Genomic DNA, 20,829 nt, shown 5'->3' with positions numbered 1-20,829 from the left:
GCAATGTAGGCTGTGTTTGTGATTGTGTGCTTTCAGGGAGCTAGACTGGGGAAATGTACTCTAAACATGGATGGTTTGGTGTGCTCAGTAGGAAGTTTGAGAAACTCCAAATTCAGATGTGTTGGTGACCACCAGAAAAAAAAGCATGACTAAACTTAGAAAGCAGAATCACTTTTTCACATGTGCAGGACATTTTATTTGATCCCTGATACTGCTTTATTCTAGTAGGACAATCAGTTCCTCATCACCTTCAAATATGACTATGTAAATTTGTAGGCCTCAGTCTTAATTTAAGCAGCACTTAAATTCTTAGTTTATTTTTTCTGAAAAGTAATAAAAACCAAAAAACCCAAATGTATGATTATGAAATCAGAAGTATGGAAGAGACGTCAAGATAACCCATCCCTAACTGCTCTCTGAGGCAGAGTCAAATCTATCTAAACCAGACGGAACCAATGCTTATCTAAACTGGTTTTAAATAACTACACTAAAGAAAATTCCCTTAATAGCTGTTTGGATGGAGTAGTTCGTTATTTGTACAAAATGTTTCATTCTAATTGTAATGCATCTCCTTAATTGCAAATTGAATTTTTTTTTTTCTCCTATTCCTTGCAGACATGAAAAATAGTTGTTCACCCTTTCTCTTTACCTTCTAAGTATCAAACATGCTGTCATGTCCCACATTTGTCTTCTCTTTCTGATTAGGTCGTATTTTTCAAACCTTTCACAATCCTGTCACTCTCTTCTAGACTGTCCAATTTGCTTACATCCTTCTTAAAATGTGATAACCAAAACTGGACACAAGCCTGAGCTTGGCTGATTTACCACACTGGACCACAGCAGAATAAATGCATCTCATCTCTTTCACAACATTCCTGTTAACATTTCCCCAGATGAGGTCTGCCTATTTTTTATTTGTATTTTTCACAACAGCATTACATTAACGTAAGAATGGCTTTACTGGTTTAGGCCAAAAATCTGTCCAGTTTATATTCTGTCTCTGATAGTTGCCATTAGAGAATACTTAGGAGAGAGTTTAAGGTGAGGCAGAATTGTGAAGAGAAACATCCCTCGTATGCAGCTCTACCTCTTCTGGCATTCCACAGCTTTGAGACTTTCTCAGCTGAAGACTATCCACGTGGATCTCTGGGCTTAGTATCCTGTGCTAGACTTCTAGTCTGTGGATTTATCTAATTGGGTTTTCAACCCGTTTATGTTTTTGGCATCTACGGCATCTTGTGACAGTGAGTTTTATAAATGTCAACTGTTTGAAGAGGTTATTTTCTTTTGTGTGTTCTCTAGTTTGTGATGTGGGTGATTTGGATATGTTTGTGACTTGCTGTAGCTTCTCACGTCCTCTCTTGCTGTATAGACCCAAAGCCAGTTACGGTTTTGTACTTGTTCATTTGTCTTATTCAATATTACAGATTTTTGGACCCTTTCTTCAATTCCCTAGAATCACTTCTAATTCCAGTTCTGTCCTTTCAAAGCTCAATCGACCAACATGGTGTCACAGATTTTTTTACATGCTACTCCATTGCCCACATAACAGATGGGAGTAGTGAGCTGAGCTAGGTCAGTGGCAGACCTCTGAGGGATCCTGTTTGGCAGCTGCTACTTTACTGAAACGTTTGTATTCCTTATATATCCAACTCATAGTTACCACATATATGTCTTTTTTTTAGCATAGCTTTGAAGAGTGCCACGTGGCATAATGCCAAAAGCTCTACAAGTCAGATATGTCTTTGCAGAAGCCCCTGAGGTGGGGTTGAGGGGGAAGGGCTGGGGGAGTCTTGCTAAGACTGTGTGGGATTGGTTTTCTGTTAATGTCTGGGAAACTGAGAGTCTGTTACTTCATTGAGCCCTTGGACATTTCTGGATTTACTGTACAAACAGTAAAGCTTTTTAAGGAAGAAGAATCACTGAAGAATAACTGCTGTGGTGTTCTCCACATTCATGTTTGTGTAAATGTTTTAATAAGTTACAGGTTATGGAGTACAGCATGTAGAGGCAGTAGAGTTTTCTTTACATTTAGTCAGCTCTCTAACTTTTAGTCTGGATATCTATGAACATTAGGTAACATTACATTAGCTAAAATGCAGCCTTGTATTAAAAGTATAAAATTTAAACTTGCCAGTTTTCCAACTTCCAGAAGTTTAGAAATTATCCCAGTGGAAAGATGCACTAATTGCAATACACATATATAATTAAGTAAAGATTTCCCACTAATAAAAAGATGTTTTCTTTAACAGGCAGCCCCTTTGGTTTGAAAAATGCATCAAATCTTCGGTCCTTAAATCTTCTGCAGGTAATTAATACACTTGGACACAATAATAATTTCTTACTTTTCTTCAGAGACATGTTTAGTTCTGCTTCCTACATTGCCCCCCTGCAGATCTTTGAGTTGCTTATTTAGAATGCTTAGAACAAGAGAAAAAGCTACTTCCATAAAAAATACCAGGGAGAAGTTATATTAGCTCAAAACAAAGCAGTCTACCAATCTGAAAATGCTGACATTTGAATTCAAGAGATTAATCTGAAAGTGCAGTCTTCTATTTGCAGGATTTTCATACGCTTTTATTACAAATCATTCTTTTAACTGAAATCATGATCATTTTAAAAATACAAAACAGTACAGTAGAATCACTCAGGGGTTGCACATATAAGGCCTAAAAGCTGAGCTGAACATGCACAAGTAGGTGCAGTAATGGCTTTAAAGACCTTCTGGTAGTAGAAATAGAAGTTCATCATGTAAGGTAGGGAGTTTATAAAGTCTGTAAGTATCTTCTTTTCACTAAGGATAAAAACAAATACAAACATGAGCAGAAGTTGCATATTGTGTCAGGGCACCAGTTAGAAGCACAACAGGGACTGTTTGTGGAACCAGGTATCATTCCTGGATTTTGAAGTCATCTGCAAGGGTACAATTGCAGCTTTGGTGTGCTGCCAGTCAAAGAATGGTTTAGGTTGCAAGATCCCCCAGTTCCAGCCCTCCTGCAGTGGGCAGGGACACCTCCCACTAGACCAGGTTGCTCAAAGCCCCGTCCAACCTGGCCTTAAACGCTTCTAGGGATGGAGCATCCACATCTCTGGGCAACCTGTGCCTGTGTGTCATCATCCTCACACTAAACAATTTCTTCTTCATGTCTTAACCTAAATCTCCCCTCTTCTTTAAAACTGTTACCCCCCCATCCTATCACTATACACCTTTGTAAAAAGTGCCTCCCCAGCTTTCCTGTAGGCCCCCTTCAGATTCTGGAAGGCTGCTATAAGGTCTCCTTGGAACCTTTTCTCCAGGCTGAACGACCTCAACTCTCTCAGCCTGTCTTTATAGGAGAGGTGTTCCAGCTTTCTGATCTTCTTCATGGCCTTCCTCTAGACTTACTCCATGTCTTTCTTGTGTTGGAGGCTCCAGACCTAGACACAGTATTCCAGGTGGGGTCTCATGAGACTGGAGTAGAGAGTAGAATCACCTCCCTTGACCTGCTGGACATGATTCTTTTCAAGCAGCAGGATATAATTGGCTTTCTGGGCTGGAAGTGCACATTGCCAGCTCATGTTGAGCTTCTCTTCAGCCAATACCCCCAAGTCCTTCTCAGTGCTGTTCTCAATTCATTTTCTGCCCACCCTGTAATTGCTTTGAGGATCTTGGCATGGGCCCACCTCTCAAGCCTGTCAGGGTTCTAGGTGGCTTCCCTTCCCTTGACCATGTTGAGAAGATCACACAGCTTGGTGTCATCAGCAAACTTGCTGAGGATGGGCTCTGTGCCACCATCCATGTCACCAACAAGGATGCTGAACAGTTAAAGCAGATGTTAAAAATGAGTCAAAAAATTAATACCTGTAAAAGATGAGCCGTAGCTCTGCTGCTTCCTCCTCCCACTTATGTACACACTCCAGAAGCATGTAAAAGGGCAGACACAGGAGGCAGTTATGCCAGAGTAGAGCTCTTCCTTAAAATTTAATGCTTGTATTTGTATGAGTCCATGTTGAAGTATGTTCTTTTAAGATACCTCTGCCACTTCTGTAAGCCAAGGACAATTTAGCTGAAGTCAGTGCAATTAAAGCTGGGGTAAGGGAGAGGAATCAAGACCATGTCACTTCAACATTTTTTTATTCTTTTTTTGCTTCAGACCATACAGTTTGTTGATTAAAGCATCTGTTAAAATTCAGGGGAATATTCTGAAAGTGGAAGTAATACACGCTGCTTTTGAAGAATAACCTTTTAAATTTCTAGTATCAGTACAGTCTCTACTATTTTACTTAATAATAATGTCTTTTTCTGTGGAAATATCTTGCTATAATTTAATGCTGATTTGTTTCCTAGTGCTTTTTCACGAACAGCATTAGGAAACTGATTAATTTTAAAGGATTTTTTTAAAAAAACAAAACAAATTTCCAAGGAGTATGCCATTACCAATATCAGGCTCATCCTAGGACAGCAGGAAACTCAGCAGTTTGAATTATGCCTCTTGGTTTTAATCTTCAACAGCTTCCAGGTGGTTCACTTATTTTTAACCCATTCCAGCAATGACAGCAGTGGCTGTCACAGTTTTCTCCATAGCAACAATCCCAGCAGCATACAGCCTGCAGCCCTCAGCACTACAGGGAGAACAGGGGTGTGTGTGCTCACAGCCCTCAGTCTGGGGTGCATGGATGAAACAGTTTCTCCTATTCTCCCCCCATCTCCCTGAGTAAATGAACCTTTACAGAACTGATCTGAGGCACTCCAAAACTTTCTCAAGCTGCAAAGACTTGGCTTTGTGGCTTTGTTGCCCTGGCTGGAGCTGGGTTATACCCCTTTGTTTTTATCCTGTACATAAGAGCTATAACAAAACAACTGGCTAAGCACTGTCATACTCTATTGTGAAGATAACCAGCCCACTGAATGAATGGTGGAAAATCAGCTTTGTGTTGTCCCATTTATCATAACTAGCAGATGCACAGAGTAGAAAATCAGGATTACTAGAGTAACTATAACTTCTTACTTAGAGTGGTGAGAGTTGGCTGTAGTTCAACAGAATTGTTCTCTTTGCACCAGAGAAAGGATCAGTTGGCCTTAAAGCTGTTATCTTAAGACATTTCTTCTACTGCTGCCTGTAATTGGTATTAAAAGTTTTAATCACTGAAGAAGTCTAAAGTCTTGATAGACCAATTTGTCTGTCCTCAAAATGGCAAATTTTCAGTGGTTTGTTCTGCCTGTGCCTAAAAATCTTACCAGAAATCATGCAGCAATTAGAGAAAACTAGCTGCTCAGCTTTTATGTTCTTCATTTTCCCAGACATGCAAGACTTCTTTTTACCAAGTAGTCTCTACTGGATCCTCAGTTTGTCATAATAATGTTTGCTTGTGCTATTGTAGACTCTTTTTATGGTGTATCATCTCCTGTGTCACAGGCCTTGTTCTGGAATGTGGGACAGTTTAATGGGAGACTTTCAGATATATTCTCAGAATCCAAATGTCAGTTACTAGTTGAATTGTTAAAAAAAAAAAAAAAATCATGCAAACCGATACTGATGGGTTTTATTTTTTTATTTTCTGGACACTCAAGGGTTCTGTCTGACATTCATCTAGACTTCAAGGGCATTTACAAATAGGCTGGTGTAAGCCCAGTCCTTCTTGTGGCACAAAGATCTTCTGGAGGAGATCAATCTCTGCATTGCCTAACTTGCCCTAAGGAACTTCTCTCTTACCACATGCTATAGAGTAAGACTAAGGTTATGAGCTAAACAGAGTTATTCTCAATACCAGATTCTTTAGCTTTCACTAAGGACAAGACTGTATGTGATCCAAGTGCTTAATGGAAAAAACCTAAGCCTCCCCAAAGAAGATAAACCCATTTTATGTGCTGCCAACAGAGTATATACATTTTTGTCTCAGTGTTTTCCCCCAAATGTTGGTTCTATGACTTCGTAAGACTGTCTTAGTTGTCTTCCTTGAGATGATGATGTCTTAATCTGCAATCATTTGATCAAGTTTACTTAGATCTTATTGGCATTATTTCAGAAGGTTATTTTAAGAAGCATTTTTTTCCCCTTGACTGATAAGACCTGCAGCTTGCTTGAATTTCATATATAAAACTTATTTCTCCACTTTAAGAATCAGTGAATAATGTAATTAAGTTCTAGAAAAGGTCATAATTCAGTACTCTCTGACTTTGATAGACACTAGATCAGATTCCACTGATTCTATTAGTGATTAATTTGAGAACTACTCTGTTCTAGAAATAGAATTTTAAAAGCAGAGTTTGTTATTTTTTATGTAATTGGGGAGTGTGTGGCATAATATGAACATGTGACTGCAAGTTTCAGCCTTTTCACATTTTGATTGATTAGGACCTGTGCACATGGATGGTTTCAGGTGTAACCTGAAGACTCTGGGGTTGGGAGTGAGATAGGAAATGTCATCAAGATTGCAGCCATAGACTGCAGACTCTGATGAATACAGGGAAGTTGACAAAAACATGGGATTTGTGCTGGGTAACAGGCATAATAGCATTTCTGCCAAAACAGCTGTTTTGGGGCATTCAACAGCTGTTCATTCTACTTCAGTGATGTCTCTGTTATAATCTGTATCTACACACAGTAGAAGAGGTAGAACTGAATGTTCTTAAACAGCACTTCAGAAGTTTGCCTTCACATTGGCTTTATTTACTTATTCAATGATACCAGGGTTTGGTAATAAGGGTCAAGCTTTTCATTTTTGCTAGGGGTCTGACCAAGGTCCATCCAATCAAGATCAGGCCTTATCTGCCCAACAAGCTGCTGTAATTAACCTGACCGGAGTAGGGAATTTTATGCCACCTCAGGCCACAGGTATGTGCTTGCTGAGCCTCCTTTTGTAGTTAAGTGTGTACCTTGATAAATTCACACTGAAATGAAGTTTGGTCCTAAAGAATTCTGATGTTAGCTCAGAACAATGTGCTGTTCATTATCAGCATATGAATTACACAAGAAAACTGGACTTCTAAAGCATGGGCTTTTTCTGCTTTGTTTGGAAGTGTAGCAAATTGATAGCGTCACATACAAATGAGTTACACTTGATGCATAAAGAAAATCCAGGGAACTTCCATGCCAAACTTCATTGAGGAATGTTTCTTTAGCTGTGTGCTTAACATGCAGTATGAGAAACCTCTTTGTGTCTCCACAAGCACTTCATAATCTAGTTCTAACTAACAGAGTATATGTATCATGTATACTTTATTCTGCACTGTTCCCAATTTGACTCTGAAACTAATGCTGTTGACCCCCCCTTTTCTGTCACACTTTATTCCTATGTCTTCCTTCCCCAACCCTGACAAACTTGACCTGACCTCTTTGACCTGCCTGCTTTCCCCTTCTCCTTTCTTAGTGTTGTCTCAGCTTGGCTCTGCTGTGAACAGACCTGGGCAAAGCCTTCCTCAGCAGAGACTCCAGCTCTCTTCTGCCTTACAACAGCAACAGCAACAAGCCTTGCAGCAGCAGCAGCAGCAGATACAAGTAATCCAGCAACTTCACTCTGACTGTGTTTAAAAAATAAAATTAAAAAAATACAATTCTCAGCTCCAAAAGCAAAAATTTTGCCCTTTTGATTTTTTTTTTTAAACTAATGTTTTTATGGTCTTGCAAATTAAAAAAAAACGTGAATTTTTTGCCAATTTTATCATGAAATGTTTTAAATCTGTGGTTCTCTCAACTTGGAGCACTGAATTTATTTTTTCACTTAAACCATCCACCTTCCTGATTTGCCAACATTCAAGGAGTGCTTGTGGCACATAACTAAATAAGCTCTGCCAGGTGCCAGTAGAGTTCAAGACACTATGAATGGCACTTGCAAGTTCAAATACAGCACTGCTACAGTCAGTACATGGAAACAACAGCTCTGGCAAAGCATTCCTTTTAGCACTGTCATTCAGATGCTTTATGAAAATATTTTTAGTATTTTTTTAGCACAGTCTCCTCTTTGGGATGCATGGAGAAAATACAAGTGCATACACTGAAGGGCGTTAAGCTTCAAATGTCCTACCTAACCCAAACATTCACTGAAGTTGCTGAGTTACTGCAGTTACTGCAATGAAGAGAAAGGGCAAAGAACCAAAGCTGTCCCACTACCCATGTGAAACATCAGACATGCCCTCAGCAGGCTTCTGTGCCACTGGTGCTGCTTGACTGTAACTCATTGCCCCAGTACACGGTGTATTCCTTTTGTCCACCTGGTCCTTATTTTTTTTTCTTTTCATTTCCCCACCCCCATCTTCCTCCCATTCTTCCTGATGTGAAACATAACTTTATAGTCAATGCTAACAAGCTTTTTCTCCCCCTTCTTCACGGCAGCAGTTGCGATTCTTGCAGCATCAAATGGCTATGGCAGCAGCAGCACAAGCAGCTCACCTGCAGCACCAGCAGCATTCAGGCAGCCACTCAAAAAGTAAAAGGAAAAGAGGCACACCGGCCCCTCCAAAATCCTGAGTTTTGGGGTTTTTTTCCCCTTCTAAATAATTGATTCAGAGGGAATTTTTTTTTCTTTTTTTTTCAGATTAAAAAGGAGAAAGCTTAAAAATAAATCAGTGTTTTACATTACTGGTAGGAAAGAGAACTATCAATGTTACACTGAAATAACTGTTTTGGGGAGCCAACCCTGCAGACTCTAGAGATTTCATCTATAAAGCAGCTAGCGTGTTGTTTCCTTAAGTCACTTTTTTTAACAGAACTTTATCTCATATTTTTTACCACTCAGCAGCATTGTACATAGTACAAGGGTGAAAAACATTTTAGAAAAATGAACTTTGTAAATGTAGTATTGGTATTTGTTTATTTAGTACAAAAAGGTTTGTGAACACTGTAACAAATATAATTTTTACAAATCCATTTTGGAGAAGATCTCACTGTTGGTTTACTTGGGCCTTATACTTTCTATCACTTTGTCTATCAGCTTCTTTACTTCTTTGTGCCTTGTAATTGCTCTGGTGATACAGTCCTGAAGCTTGGCTCCTGTGAGAGGACTTCCACCTAAAAATTAAAAGGAACATTTTGACTTTCTATTTATACTTCAGTTAAGTATCTCTAAATGTGTCTTCTAAATGAGAGTATTAAATAATGCAGTAATTCTCATGACTAGCAACTTTCACCTTGGGAACACACAGCTTCCCCAGCTAGCCTCAAGCAAAGCAAACAGAAACAAACTAGAAGTTGTGCTCAGAATCTTTCCTTTGCTGCATGCAGGTCAAGCTCTGACTTGTTTTTGCACTTAGAATTCTGACTATTTAAGCAGGAAACAATAATCATGGGGACTTACAGCTTCAGTCATACCACCTTTTTCAAAATTAATTTCAAGAGCAAATAATTTCCTAAGTAATCAAGCAGAGAGCCTGTTATCTTTAAGCACCCACACATTGCAGAGCAAAGCAGGTATATAACATCTAGGTTAAGAAAAGATAATAATCCCCATAGATTCCTGTGCAATAAATTTGGAAGTACCTGGTTTATGGAGAGAACATAGTTTGCCTTCATCATCAGTTACAACAGTTACTGTTCCAGTTGCTAAATCTTCCTCTTCAGCAGTTGGATCAACAATGAGTAATGTGCTTGTGAAAGAAAAGCATGTGCAGACACATCAGTAGATGTTGTTCTCTTAAAACTGATGCAGTCTAAACATTAATTTTTACTTTAGTCTTACAAAATACTTGTCACTGGATTTAGTGCCCAAGCTTATTAGTTTTCTTACCAAATGCACCAATAATAAAAGAAAAAAAACCCCAATATATTAAGTGGGAGATTCCAGTTACACAAATGCAGGTCTGTTAAAACAGCTGCTGAAAATGCAGCTTTATGCCTAAGTTTCATAGATTTGTGATAACTATGTAGTGCAGAAAGATGCCATTACATTGCGATTTGCAATATGCAGTCACTTTTATCACTGTTACCACCAAAAAAATGGCACAAGTTTTAGGTAGAGGCCTCACTAATCTCCACTAGACCATAACACAAAACTCATTTCCAATGGTGAATTCACCCAAGTAATTCTCAGTTTCTTCTCATAGACCTCTTTAATACCACTCAATTTGGGAATAGTTCAGAAGTAGATTTCCTGTGTTCCTTAAGGCAGCCAAAATAAGCTGTTGAGCATCATGGAAGATGATGGAAAGAGATTACATATTGTTATTTTTTGAACCATTTAATAAAGTGCAAATAGAGCAAACTAATAGAAAAATAAAAAATAGTATCTAAACTACAGGCCAACTTTCCACAAGTAAAACTTCAACTTAAAAAAAGCAATCACCATTCAGCCTTAAACTGTTCATGTAAAAAAACCAAAAAACTAAACAAAAAACCAAACAGACACACAAACAAAAAAACCCCCCCCAAAAAAACCAAGAAATCATAACCCATTACAAACATTTGACCAAAGTGCAGATTTTAGGGCAGGACAGGTTAGCTGAAGGTTTAATGAAGCCTCAGTTTACACTGCTAAACTGAAATCTAGTAGTGATGTAATCAAATTCAGTTTAGCAGCTGGAGTACTCCTATACTGATGAAGTTTATGACAAGTTTATGTTTTGTTAGCAAGGCTGTAGGAGCTGATTATACAAAATGGATGGAACTGAATTCAAACTGAACTCCTACGTGATGTGTAACTAAAGGTTTTACCAAGAGTTTCAGATTGCCATTTAATAGCAACAAGGTAATGAAAACACGAGTCCATAGCTAAACTACTCAAAAATACTGCTTTAGTAACTCTGCCCACATGCACTGTGCAGCACTGTCCCTTTGTGTGACACAGGGCCCTGGCACACATGGAGAGATGGCATCATAAGCAATATTTATGTGTGGGTTGACCCCCCAGCTGTGGTGCCCTGCAGTGCTCTGCACCAGCACTCCTCAGCCATGCCCACTCTATCCAGCAACCCAGTTTTCATTTATTCAGGATGGGCTTTGACACAGAAGAAAAATGTGTCTGGAAGCCAGAGTATGTAAATAAACCAGAGTTAAAAAATAACAACAACCAAACAAAAATCTCTGCAAAACTAAACACAAAAACCACATAAAACAGGCCCAGAAGGCACACACCCCCTCAATGTGCAGTGTGAGGAATTAAAGGGAGACTTAGGTGATTTGTGATGCAACGAGTCCATTTCAGTGAAGGGAACAAAGCCCAGCAAGCAGCCTTCTTCCAAAGGCAACCTGATTGCTCATTATGTGTGATTTGTGTGCAAATAATACCCTGCTGATAACTGCCTATGATATAAACTCAGTCTACATCAAACTTCAGACCCACAAGAGTTGACATTTAAGCAATTAACAGAAACACTCTCAAGTGCTGGTAATTTTCTTCTTTGATCTTGGTAATCACTTGGCCAACATCTGAGTTTAGTGCTCCCCCCATCCCATCTCATATTTGAATGAAAGGGCCTAGTAATAATTTCTGCAAATACAAGATTAATGAACCATAAATCTCTGGTGACTCTAAATGTACCCAAATCTTAAATCAGATTCATAGCACAGTTAAAATCATCTTGTCATTTTCTACTTTTCAAATGGATACCACCATAAATAACTGCATTTCTTATAAACAGCAGCAGAACACATACTTAACATACTTGGAAGAGCCAGAAAGCAATTCCAGGTGAGAAGTCAAGTTCTCAGATGTGGTTATTTTAAGTTCTCATAATCAGATTCTTTACCTACATAAGCAATGACTTATGAGTGCTGGTCATGGTTCATCTTGGATAATTGCATTTTCAGTTATCCAGAGGTTCTGTTGTTCTGACTGGACTATGAATTTTTACTTCCTCTGTTGAGTAAATCCTTTGTATAAGCTGTGCAAAAACTGCCATCTCTCATTGCAGTCATCTACACAGGCTTCTAAAACATTATTGCATTGCTAACATTCTTTTGTATTAAAGATACTGTAAAAACATAAAACCTACTCCTGTAGTTTTAAGCTTATCTTTTAGGCTGGGAGCCAGTTCTGCTCCAGAAGTCACAGGAAGAAGTTGGACAGACTTCATTTTGTTCTGCACACTCATTCATATGACAGAACTACGTCAGTTCAACAAGTGAGGCCACAAAATTAAGATCAAGTGAATCAGCATTGCCTGAAGCAGCACTGTCTGAGACTGCACATTCTGCACTAGCAGAAGTATGGAACAAGTCCAGAAACATCACTGGTAGCATTCTCTGTCTTTCAGTTCTTTTTACATACAGAGTTGTTTTCATAAGCACAAAACACTTCAGAACTTACTCATCAAATATAGCAAATGATGTGGCAACTGGATGCTTTCTGATAATCAACGGGTTCTTCTGTTTGAAATTAACTTGTGATAAGCCAGTTTCTTCATTTATAGTAACTGATGGCAACTGCACTGAAAAGATAAATTACAACAGTATGAAATCAGACATTACTGGGTTTAGTAGGCCTAGAGACATCCAGTACTACTGAAATATTTAAGCTGTTCTTTTACTATATTGGTAAGCCACTGGTAACAGATCAGAATAGAGTTTTGGCCACATTACTGATGTTCTGTACTAAAAACATCTTGGATTTGAATAATGTATTTAGCTTAGAACTACCCATTTGAGAAAACATTCTCCTCAAGCTAACATTCTTCCTTACACAGAAGTATTTTCAGCTTCCAAAATGCCATGTACTTACAATACCTTTATAGTCCTACTTAACAAGAAGTCCTTTTCCCCCAAAAGCCCGCTGGACATATAAAAATCAGTGCAATCTGATCCTCTGAAAACTCTTGATCTGACAACCCACCAGTGCTGGAGACAGAAACCAAGAGCAAAGTAGCTATAGAATTCTCTGGCAAGCAATTCAGTTAGAAAGGGAGGCCTTGCTGTAAGCTTCCATTTTACTGCCTCCTACATTCATTTACAACCCCCATACCTGTGAATAACAAATGTTGCATGCATTAAAAATTTTTTACTTCAAACTACAATGAGTTAAGCTAGAAATATTCTGTTGTGACATATAAGCAAAGCACCCAACAACTTACTCTGCCTACACAGAATACATTAACAATGTAAGCCCCCATTAAAGTTGTTTATAACCACTGCTGAAAGACTCAGATCTCTGATGGAAAAAAACACATAGCAGAAGAGATACTATTCTCACAAGAGAGCAATAATCCTGCTCCCCATGTGTTAGACATCTGCAGCATCCATACCATCATTTCCACTTTGTATTTGCTTTTTAGTAATTTAGCATTCAAATGACAGGGAAAAAGCAGTCTTAAGGAATGCTGAACCAGTTACCTATTCATCATGATTCAAAACTAATATATTTCTCCAAGCAACGATAATCAGTGTGTCTCTTGCTCTAGAAAAGACTTACCATTTTTTAATGCTGCTAACAAAGCAAAGGCACTGGCATCCAAAATGTTTCCATCATAGTCCAGACATATGATGTCACAGTATAACACCCAGGCAAGCTATGAAAAAAAGTTTGTACAGGTGAGATATAGCAGTTAAGCTAGTGATGCAATATCTAAGAAAATGCTGAGCACGTGAACAAAAATACTTATTTCTAGCATGATTTTTTTACACTTCAGATGTCAATTAAGCTATGAATACTAAAACAAAACCAACTAAACCACCTGTAATCCCAAATACCTCCTTTAACACTGATGTTCATGTGTCCATCTTCATTCTGAGATACAACTTACCTTGCCATTTGCAATACATAGATCTTCTTTTGCTATTATCTGTGAACTGAAATAAAAAGAGAGAGTAAACCAGGAAAAAGAAAATTGGCTTGCAGTGGTGTTTGTATTTTAATTGCATTAAGATGATTCTTACTTTTCAATCACATCTGCAATGAACTGGCTTGCTGCTTGAGCCTCTTCCCCAGGTGGTCCAGAGCGAAACCTCGTTGAACAGAGGGATGGAAGTTCTACATTTGGAACTAGGTAGCAAGAGTCAATAGTCATCAACTATCAAAAGCAGGCAATGGGGTATCAGAAACAGAAATAAGACAATAGGCATGCTTAGTAGCATTCTGTGTACTTCAAATGAAAGGCAAGATCAAGAATTTTTCAATCAATAGTTTTTTAATCAAGCCTTCCTACTTCTGCCCTCAAAAATAAAGTTATGTGTGAGTTTGTGTTAAAGAACTTGTAGTAGTTTGTACTCAGAAACTATACATTCCATGGAGAAGCACATACTCCTAAATACCATTTTCTGTCTGTAAACCTGCTATGAATATCAACCCCACACAAACTCTACTTTAACTGCCAAGCATTCTTAAGTAAACGAAGAAAGAACACTGACTTTACTGGTATGCTATCTGCTTTTCATCAGCCATTAAAACCTGATGCTTTAGACATGAAGCAAAAATATGCATAAACATTTCTGGAAAAACAAAACAAACAAAAAGAAAACCCTAAGTATAATCAAGTTCACTGACAACAGCATACTTTAGAGAAGCTTTATGAAAAAGGGATTTGCTTCAAGCTCTCGGTTCCACAGAATTTTTTTATTTCAAAAGAAACTCCAAACAGCAATGAGAATGTACCCCTAGGACTTCCACAGTTCTCCAAGAAATAAACAGGTAAAGAGTCAATTTTTTTGCCTACTTGGACTTCAAGACAAAAGTTAATGTTCCTTTGCACAACCTTGCATGCCACCATCTTTTCTAGACATCTTATCCCTCTTAACATACACGGTTCCCTCTGCTGCAGGTCTGTTTTCAGCCTGGCCTGGAATCAGCAACAAAAATGTAGCTTTACATGGACACCTCACTATCAGAGCAGAGGGAATTCTGAGATTTCTGAAGTACCACGTCCTACATGTCAATTTGGAAACTGATTTTAAGGAAAGTAATACAATTTTACCCAAATTCACTCTTTTAGGAAATCTTCAATACACTAACCCAGACCCATCATTACAATCCTTTTGGCATACAAGATCCAAGTAAGATCCATACTGAAAAGCTTACCAATGTACCCCTTATTAGCAGCATCTGCTGAGGGTGCAGCAAGTTCCTGGAGAGAAAAAAAAAAAGAGCTGAATTTTGTACAAAAAGGTTTTCCAAAAGTTCTATATACAAATGGTCGTTTTCTTCTCAGTTACCATTACAATGAGATTTACAAGAGCAATTTTTAATCAGCCCTGACTGCGTTTTTCCCATAGGAAAACTCAATACAGAAACATGCAGTAATTGTCTCATAGTTCATGTCAGGCCAGTAATAAAAGTTGAGGCTACAAGGCACTTAACTGTCCAGCCAACTAATTACCAATGCACTTATTGATAAGTATGCAGTAATTCTTCAATTACATAGCTTTTATCTAAAAATAACAAAGACTTTGTGTATATCTTTCCCCATACACAATGCACCCCACAAAAACACATGTTCTCAGACTGCAGAACAAGGATTAGCCAGTGGAATGATGTATTTAGTTTCATGTCTGAGGGTACCTAGGTGAAAGACTGGACTTGTGTCTGATTGGCATACTGTAACTCTAAAGGGGATTCATTCTTAACATGATTGCACTGACAGCCAAGTTAAAATAAAACCCAACCATACCGCTTTAACTCCACAAATCACTGTAGTATTTCCTAACTTCACCAGGGCAGAACCATCTGCAGTTGTAATTGAACCTGAAGAGAGAAAGTGCCGTTCAAAAAATCTGGATTTTCTTTTTCCATTCAAAGGGCCTTAATTAACATCCACTTACACAATGTATTTACCTTCCATCTTTTTGTATTAAGCACAGGTTAAGCAAAGTCTCAATTAATCCAGGATGGGAATATAATCTCTCTATGAAATAGTCAATCACACACAAACACACAGAACACCTGAGTCTGGAAGGACTGAATATCATCTGATCCAAGCCCCCTGCTCAAGTAGGACCACCTAGAACCAGCTTGCCCAGGGCCATATCAAGATGGCTTTTGAATATCTCAAAGGATGGCATCTCTGCAACATCTCTGGGCAACCTGTTTTAGTACAGTCACCCTCAGTACAGCTTAGTACAGTCACAGTACAGTCACCCTCACAATAAGAAAAAGTGTTTCCTCATGTTCACAGGCAACTTTCAGTGTTTCAGTTTGTGCTCACTGCCTATGGTCCTGTCACTAAGCACCAATGCAAAAAGTCTGGTTATGTCTTCTTTGTGCCATCCCTTGAAGTATTTATATGCATTGATGATATTTTGCCTCAGTCTTCTCCAGGCTGAACAGTCCCCAGCTCTCTCAGCTTTTATTCACAGAAAAACGCTTCAGTCCCTTCACCACCCTCATGGCCCTTGGTTGGACTCTCTCCAGTATGTCCATGTCTCTCTTGTACTGGAGAGCCCAAGAGCTGGTCACAGCACTCCAGGCTTGGCCTCACCAAAGCTGAATAAAGGAGAATTGCTTCTTTTGACCTGCTGACAATCCTTTGCCTAACACAGCCCAGGATAACACTGACCTCCTTTGCAACAAGGTCACACTGCTAGCTCATGTTCAATCTTGTGTCCACCAGGACTCCATTGTCCTTTTCTGTTGAACTCCCTTGGACTGGAGTGGCCCCCAGTACCTACTGGTGCTTGGGTTTGTTGCTGCCCAGGTGCAGAACTTTGTGCTGCTTCTTGTTGAATTGCCTGAGGTTCCTGTCAGCCCATTTCTCCAGCCTGCTGAGGCCCCTCTGGACAGCAGCAAAAATCTCTGGCATATCAGCTGCTCCTCCCAGTTTGGTGTCATCTGCAAACTTGCTGAGGTACACTTTCCCCTATCACCCAGACCATTAATGAATATGTTGAATAGAACTGAAGCCAACAGTGATCTGTTGTATACTCAAAGTATTCTAAATCATAGATGGATACCATAAACCCATGTTCTAAATGATTTACAGCAAGACCTAATGGAAGTCAGTGTTCTACAATGGAAGAGACCTTCAGTGTCAAGTCAACCATCAGCAACTATTCCACAGTGGTACACTAACCTCTATTTTACTTTTAGAAATTACAAGGTGTGAGAAAGCAGGTAAGGTGGTGCTGCTCAATGTATGTTGCCTCAAGGTATGTTGCCTCTGCTGGAGACAGCTGCTCACTAAGCTTAGAAAAAAGCAGAAGCCAGGAGTCACTCTGTCTTTTAAGATGAGATGGCACCAATTTTGCACTGGTCAGTATTTGCACTGGTCAATTTGGCACTTGAAACTATAAATAAAAGTCCTTCCTTTTTCATCTTTTAAAATGCAGTCACCAAGAAAACCTATTAGCAAGTGCTTAGGGTCACCAATTATTATAATCTGAAAGTAATAATACCTCCCCCCTTATCATTACTCCAAGTAGGTACTTGCCTATGTTGACAGTGGTTGCCCGGAATTCACCCAACTCTCTTCCATCAGGTCTGCAGTTCTCTTTCTAAACAAAAATTACAAAGCTCAAATTAAAAAACATATTTTATTAAGTAAAACGCCAACATTTATGCTACACAAGTTCATATATAATAGTATTCTCTTCTTTTGAGTAGAAACATGCAGTTACAAAATGCTAAGGAAACCTGACTGCACTGTATCCAGCTTTTCATCAACTGATAGTTTATGATTGGAGGGCCACAAAAAAAACTATTTTTAAATTTATTATAATTCACTTAGAAAATAAATATACAGGTAAGTTGATGGTCTCAAGAGTAAGTACTACAGGCTAAATTCACAATTCATCCAAAAATTAATACTTACTGATACCTTAAATTGAGGATTTTGACCTCCCTGTATTGTTTAAGATTTTGTAGGGCAATTCTCTCCATAACCCCTGCCTAGTGGAGCCTTAAAATTAATGTTAGAGTGAACTAAAGAAAAAAATAAAGCAATACAAAACAGTTCCCCCCTCAAAAAAACCTCAGTGTTCAAATACTGTCAGTCAGAAGGTCTAAAATACCTGAACCTTAAGACCAAAACTGCACCAATTCACCACTGTGATCTGAGCTACTATTCATCATGATCTCAAGCTTCTCAAAAGACTTTTGGTTCAATTCTAAGACCCAAAACTGACTGAAATAATATTGGACCCATTTCTAAGTCGATACTACCTCAGTAATAGATACACTAATTTAATTTACTAAAAAGTCAGTGGTTTTCCTTCACATGGTTAGCAGTGATATTTGCTATTATTTATTTTTAGTAGCATCTAAAAGCCTGGTCTGACATAATTTTGTACTAGACACAAGCCAGCATCACAAAACAAATTTAACTGATGTTCTCTTCAGGGCCAGCAGAAGTATTTACCCATCAAGTAGAACAGGAACACAACCTACTTCAGCAACAATACCACAGATAGATGGAAAAATGGAAAAATATGTTCTGAAGAGTATGACCACTCTTCCTCTGCTCAGTGAGATTTTTTGTTTTTCCCTTACAGTTTCAGGGTTTTATACAGATGGATACGAAAAGCAGAAGTGAGCAAGAAAAAAATTGATTACAAGTAAATTTTACATTCATATTGTGGTTTACTCACCAAAAATCTTCTGTAATATTCCAGTGGTTCCACTGTTCTAAAAAAATAGAAAGAGAAGATCACATGCAAGGTCCCGGGTAAGAGAATAAAAAAGATAAAAAAGCACAAAACTGCAATAACAGTTTAATAACCAAGATGACCAGCAAAGGACAGTTACAGAAAAATGAGGAAGCTCTAAATTGATGTAAGAAAAAGATGTTTTCCTACGTTCACTTCCAGCAAGGAAACTGTCTGCACATACACCTAACACAAACTACTTTAACCTCAATATTCTTGACTATTAATTTAAACTCAAAAGTCATGCTTATCAAGACAAGGGTGTAGAACGTTTCTGAAAAAATGCAGAAAGACTGATTTTATTAGTGATCCAAGTATTTGTTAGTTCAAAGACTGCATTTAGATGTACAAAATGGTCCAAAACAATTTCAGTGTCTTGAAATGTTAAGTTTTCCTTGTAATTTTTAAGAAAATCTAAAATTAAGAAATGCGCTTCATGCAGTACCTCAGTTGGGAAATAATTAATGCTTATTATTAGTTACATACTAATAACAGTGTTTGTGTATTAGTATTTCAAGAACGGAACATTAAAGTAGAAATATTCATAGAAGCATCATTAATATTTGAACACAGGCTTTTCAGTTTTGTCAAAATAAGCACTAAAAAAAAAGGGTGACTGGAAGACACAAGTTTTCCACACACAACCTAACATATAGAGGTACCACAATTCATAATGGCAAGCATGAATTAACCCTTGTTTCCCATAGGTTGGACCTGTAGTACTATTTTTTAACCACAATACTCTGCCTGTTCTTTTCACACTCATGTAAGAGTACTTCCTAAACCTTGTTTCACACATTTAAGATGTAAATCTGTAAGAGGCAAGGAACAGGTCACCCAGAGAAGTTGATGAACTGTTCACAGCCAGACTGGAGACACCTTCTGCCCCTGTACTCAGCGCTGGTGAGGCCACACCTCAAGTACTGTGTCCAGTTCTGGGCCCCTCAGTTTAGGAAGGATACCGAGGTCCTGGAGCAGGTCCAAAGGAGGGCAACCAGGCTGGTGAAGGGACTGCAGCACAGATCCTACGAGGAGAGGCTGAGGGAGCTGGGGCTGTTCAGCCTGGAGAAGAGGAGGCTCAGAGGAGACCTCATCACTCTCTACAACTCCCTGAAAGGAGGGGGTAGCCAGGGGGGGGTTGGTCTCTTTTCCCAGGCAACTCTCAGCAAGACAAGAGGGCACGGTCTCAAGTTGTGCCGGGGGAGGTTTAGGTTGGACATTAGAAAGAACTTCTTTACTGAGAGGGTGATCAAGCATTGGAATGGGCTGCCCCAGGAAGTGGTGGATTCTCCATCCCTGGAGATATTTTAAAAGAGACTGGATGTGGCACTCAGTGCCATGGTCTGGTAACTGCAGTGGGAGTGGATCAAGGGTTGGACTTGATGATCTCTGAGGTCCCTTCCAACCCAGCCAACTCTATGATTCTATGATTCTGTGATCACCAGGGCCTCATCCAACTGCACTGACTGTCTCTGAGGATGGTGCCACAGCCTCCCTGGTTGGCCACCCTTCGCTGTGACTTCCCTCCCACAAGATCTATTCAGAATCATGTTTAATTGGTATCCATAGTGAACCTCTTGTCTTCTCCACACGCTGCCCTTTTAGGTGGCTCAACCCTTGACTGCTCCCCGCGTTGGACACGCAGCCCTTTTCAAGCAAACCCAAACAAGCCCAGCTCGTCCAGCCTTTCCTCGCACACCCCGCGGCTCCCTGGCAGCTGGACGAGCCGTCGCCTGCCCACACCTACCCGGTACCGAGATGCCCCAAGGCTGGGCCGGCACTCCCGGAGCCCAGCACCACGGCGGTCAGACGTACCGCTGGTCTGTACCGCAGGAAGCTCCACCGGGAGCACCGACACCCACCGCGACGGCGCGTACCGCGGGCTTCCCGCAAACCCGGGCGGCTGCCGGCGCTGCCCTGCAGCCCACACAGCGCCGTAAAGAGAACGATCCCCTGTGGTGAGCGATCCCCTGTGGTGAGCGATCGCTTGTGTGTCTCAGTTACAGAGAACAAACCGGAGCACTCTACCATCCAGACGCACGCTGCCGGGGATGGGGCAGGCCCGCGGCGGGAACGGGGGTAAAGGCCCCACGGGTCCCCGTGGCGGCGCTGCCTCGGCCCTGGGGCGCAGGCGGAGGGGCGCCCGCCCGCCGCAGGGGAGGGTACAGCCCAGCACCGCGGAACCGGGGCACCAGGGCCCCCAGGCCCGTCACTTACTTGAACGCCGTCGCCATGGCTGCGCCGCTGCCGTCCCGGATGTGCCGCCGCCTCGTTCACCCGGAAGCCTTTGCCGGAGACCCGGCGGCGGAGGGGAGCGGGGCGGCAGCGCGGGAGGGGCACTACCGCCGGGTGG

At 40.0% G+C, this 20,829-nt stretch overlaps 2 protein-coding genes across 21 annotated transcripts in view; one reads left to right on the top strand and one right to left on the bottom strand.

The window, feature by feature from the left end:
• The window catches only part of SUPT20H (SPT20 homolog, SAGA complex component), a 34,420-nt gene extending 25,390 nt beyond the window's left edge, over positions 1-9,030 (top strand). For 9 of the 19 annotated variants that reach the window (XM_071737791.1, XM_071737808.1, XM_071737783.1 and 6 more), the window contains 3 exons: positions 2,253-2,308; positions 6,710-6,815; positions 7,351-7,556. In XM_071737791.1, coding sequence (XP_071593892.1) covers positions 2,253-2,308; positions 6,710-6,815; positions 7,351-7,511 — 323 coding nt within the window. In that variant the 3' untranslated portion in view covers positions 7,512-7,556. Of the gene's footprint in view, positions 1-749; positions 897-2,252; positions 2,309-6,709; positions 6,816-7,350; positions 7,557-8,312 lie in introns of those variants that run through there. The other 10 variants (XM_071737888.1, XM_071737822.1, XM_071737816.1 and 7 more) reach the window with 6 other exon arrangements.
• EXOSC8 (exosome component 8) lies at positions 8,774-20,828 on the bottom strand. Of its 2 annotated transcripts, none has more exons than XM_071737948.1 (11): positions 20,694-20,828; positions 18,420-18,456; positions 17,264-17,327; positions 15,509-15,582; positions 14,920-14,965; positions 13,782-13,887; positions 13,649-13,694; positions 13,318-13,414; positions 12,220-12,340; positions 9,456-9,562; positions 8,774-8,987 (listed from the first exon to the last, which is right to left on the bottom strand). In XM_071737948.1, the coding sequence occupies exons 1-11, from the start codon at positions 20,708-20,710 to the stop codon at positions 8,872-8,874; spliced, it is 831 nt and encodes a 276-aa protein (XP_071594049.1). In that variant the 5' UTR covers positions 20,711-20,828; the 3' UTR covers positions 8,774-8,871. The 2 variants fall into 2 exon arrangements, with proteins under 2 accessions (XP_071594049.1, XP_071594039.1); XM_071737938.1 differs by lacking the exon at positions 20,694-20,828 and adding an exon at positions 20,224-20,522.
• Between the last annotated feature and the right edge of the window lies 1 nt (position 20,829).

The sequence above is a fragment of the Heliangelus exortis genome, chromosome 1, assembly GCF_036169615.1.
Source record: "Heliangelus exortis chromosome 1, bHelExo1.hap1, whole genome shotgun sequence".
Lineage (NCBI taxonomy): Eukaryota > Metazoa > Chordata > Aves > Apodiformes > Trochilidae > Heliangelus > Heliangelus exortis.
Note: the sequence above shows the minus strand (reverse complement) of the source record. Positions and strands in the feature narration are given on the sequence as shown.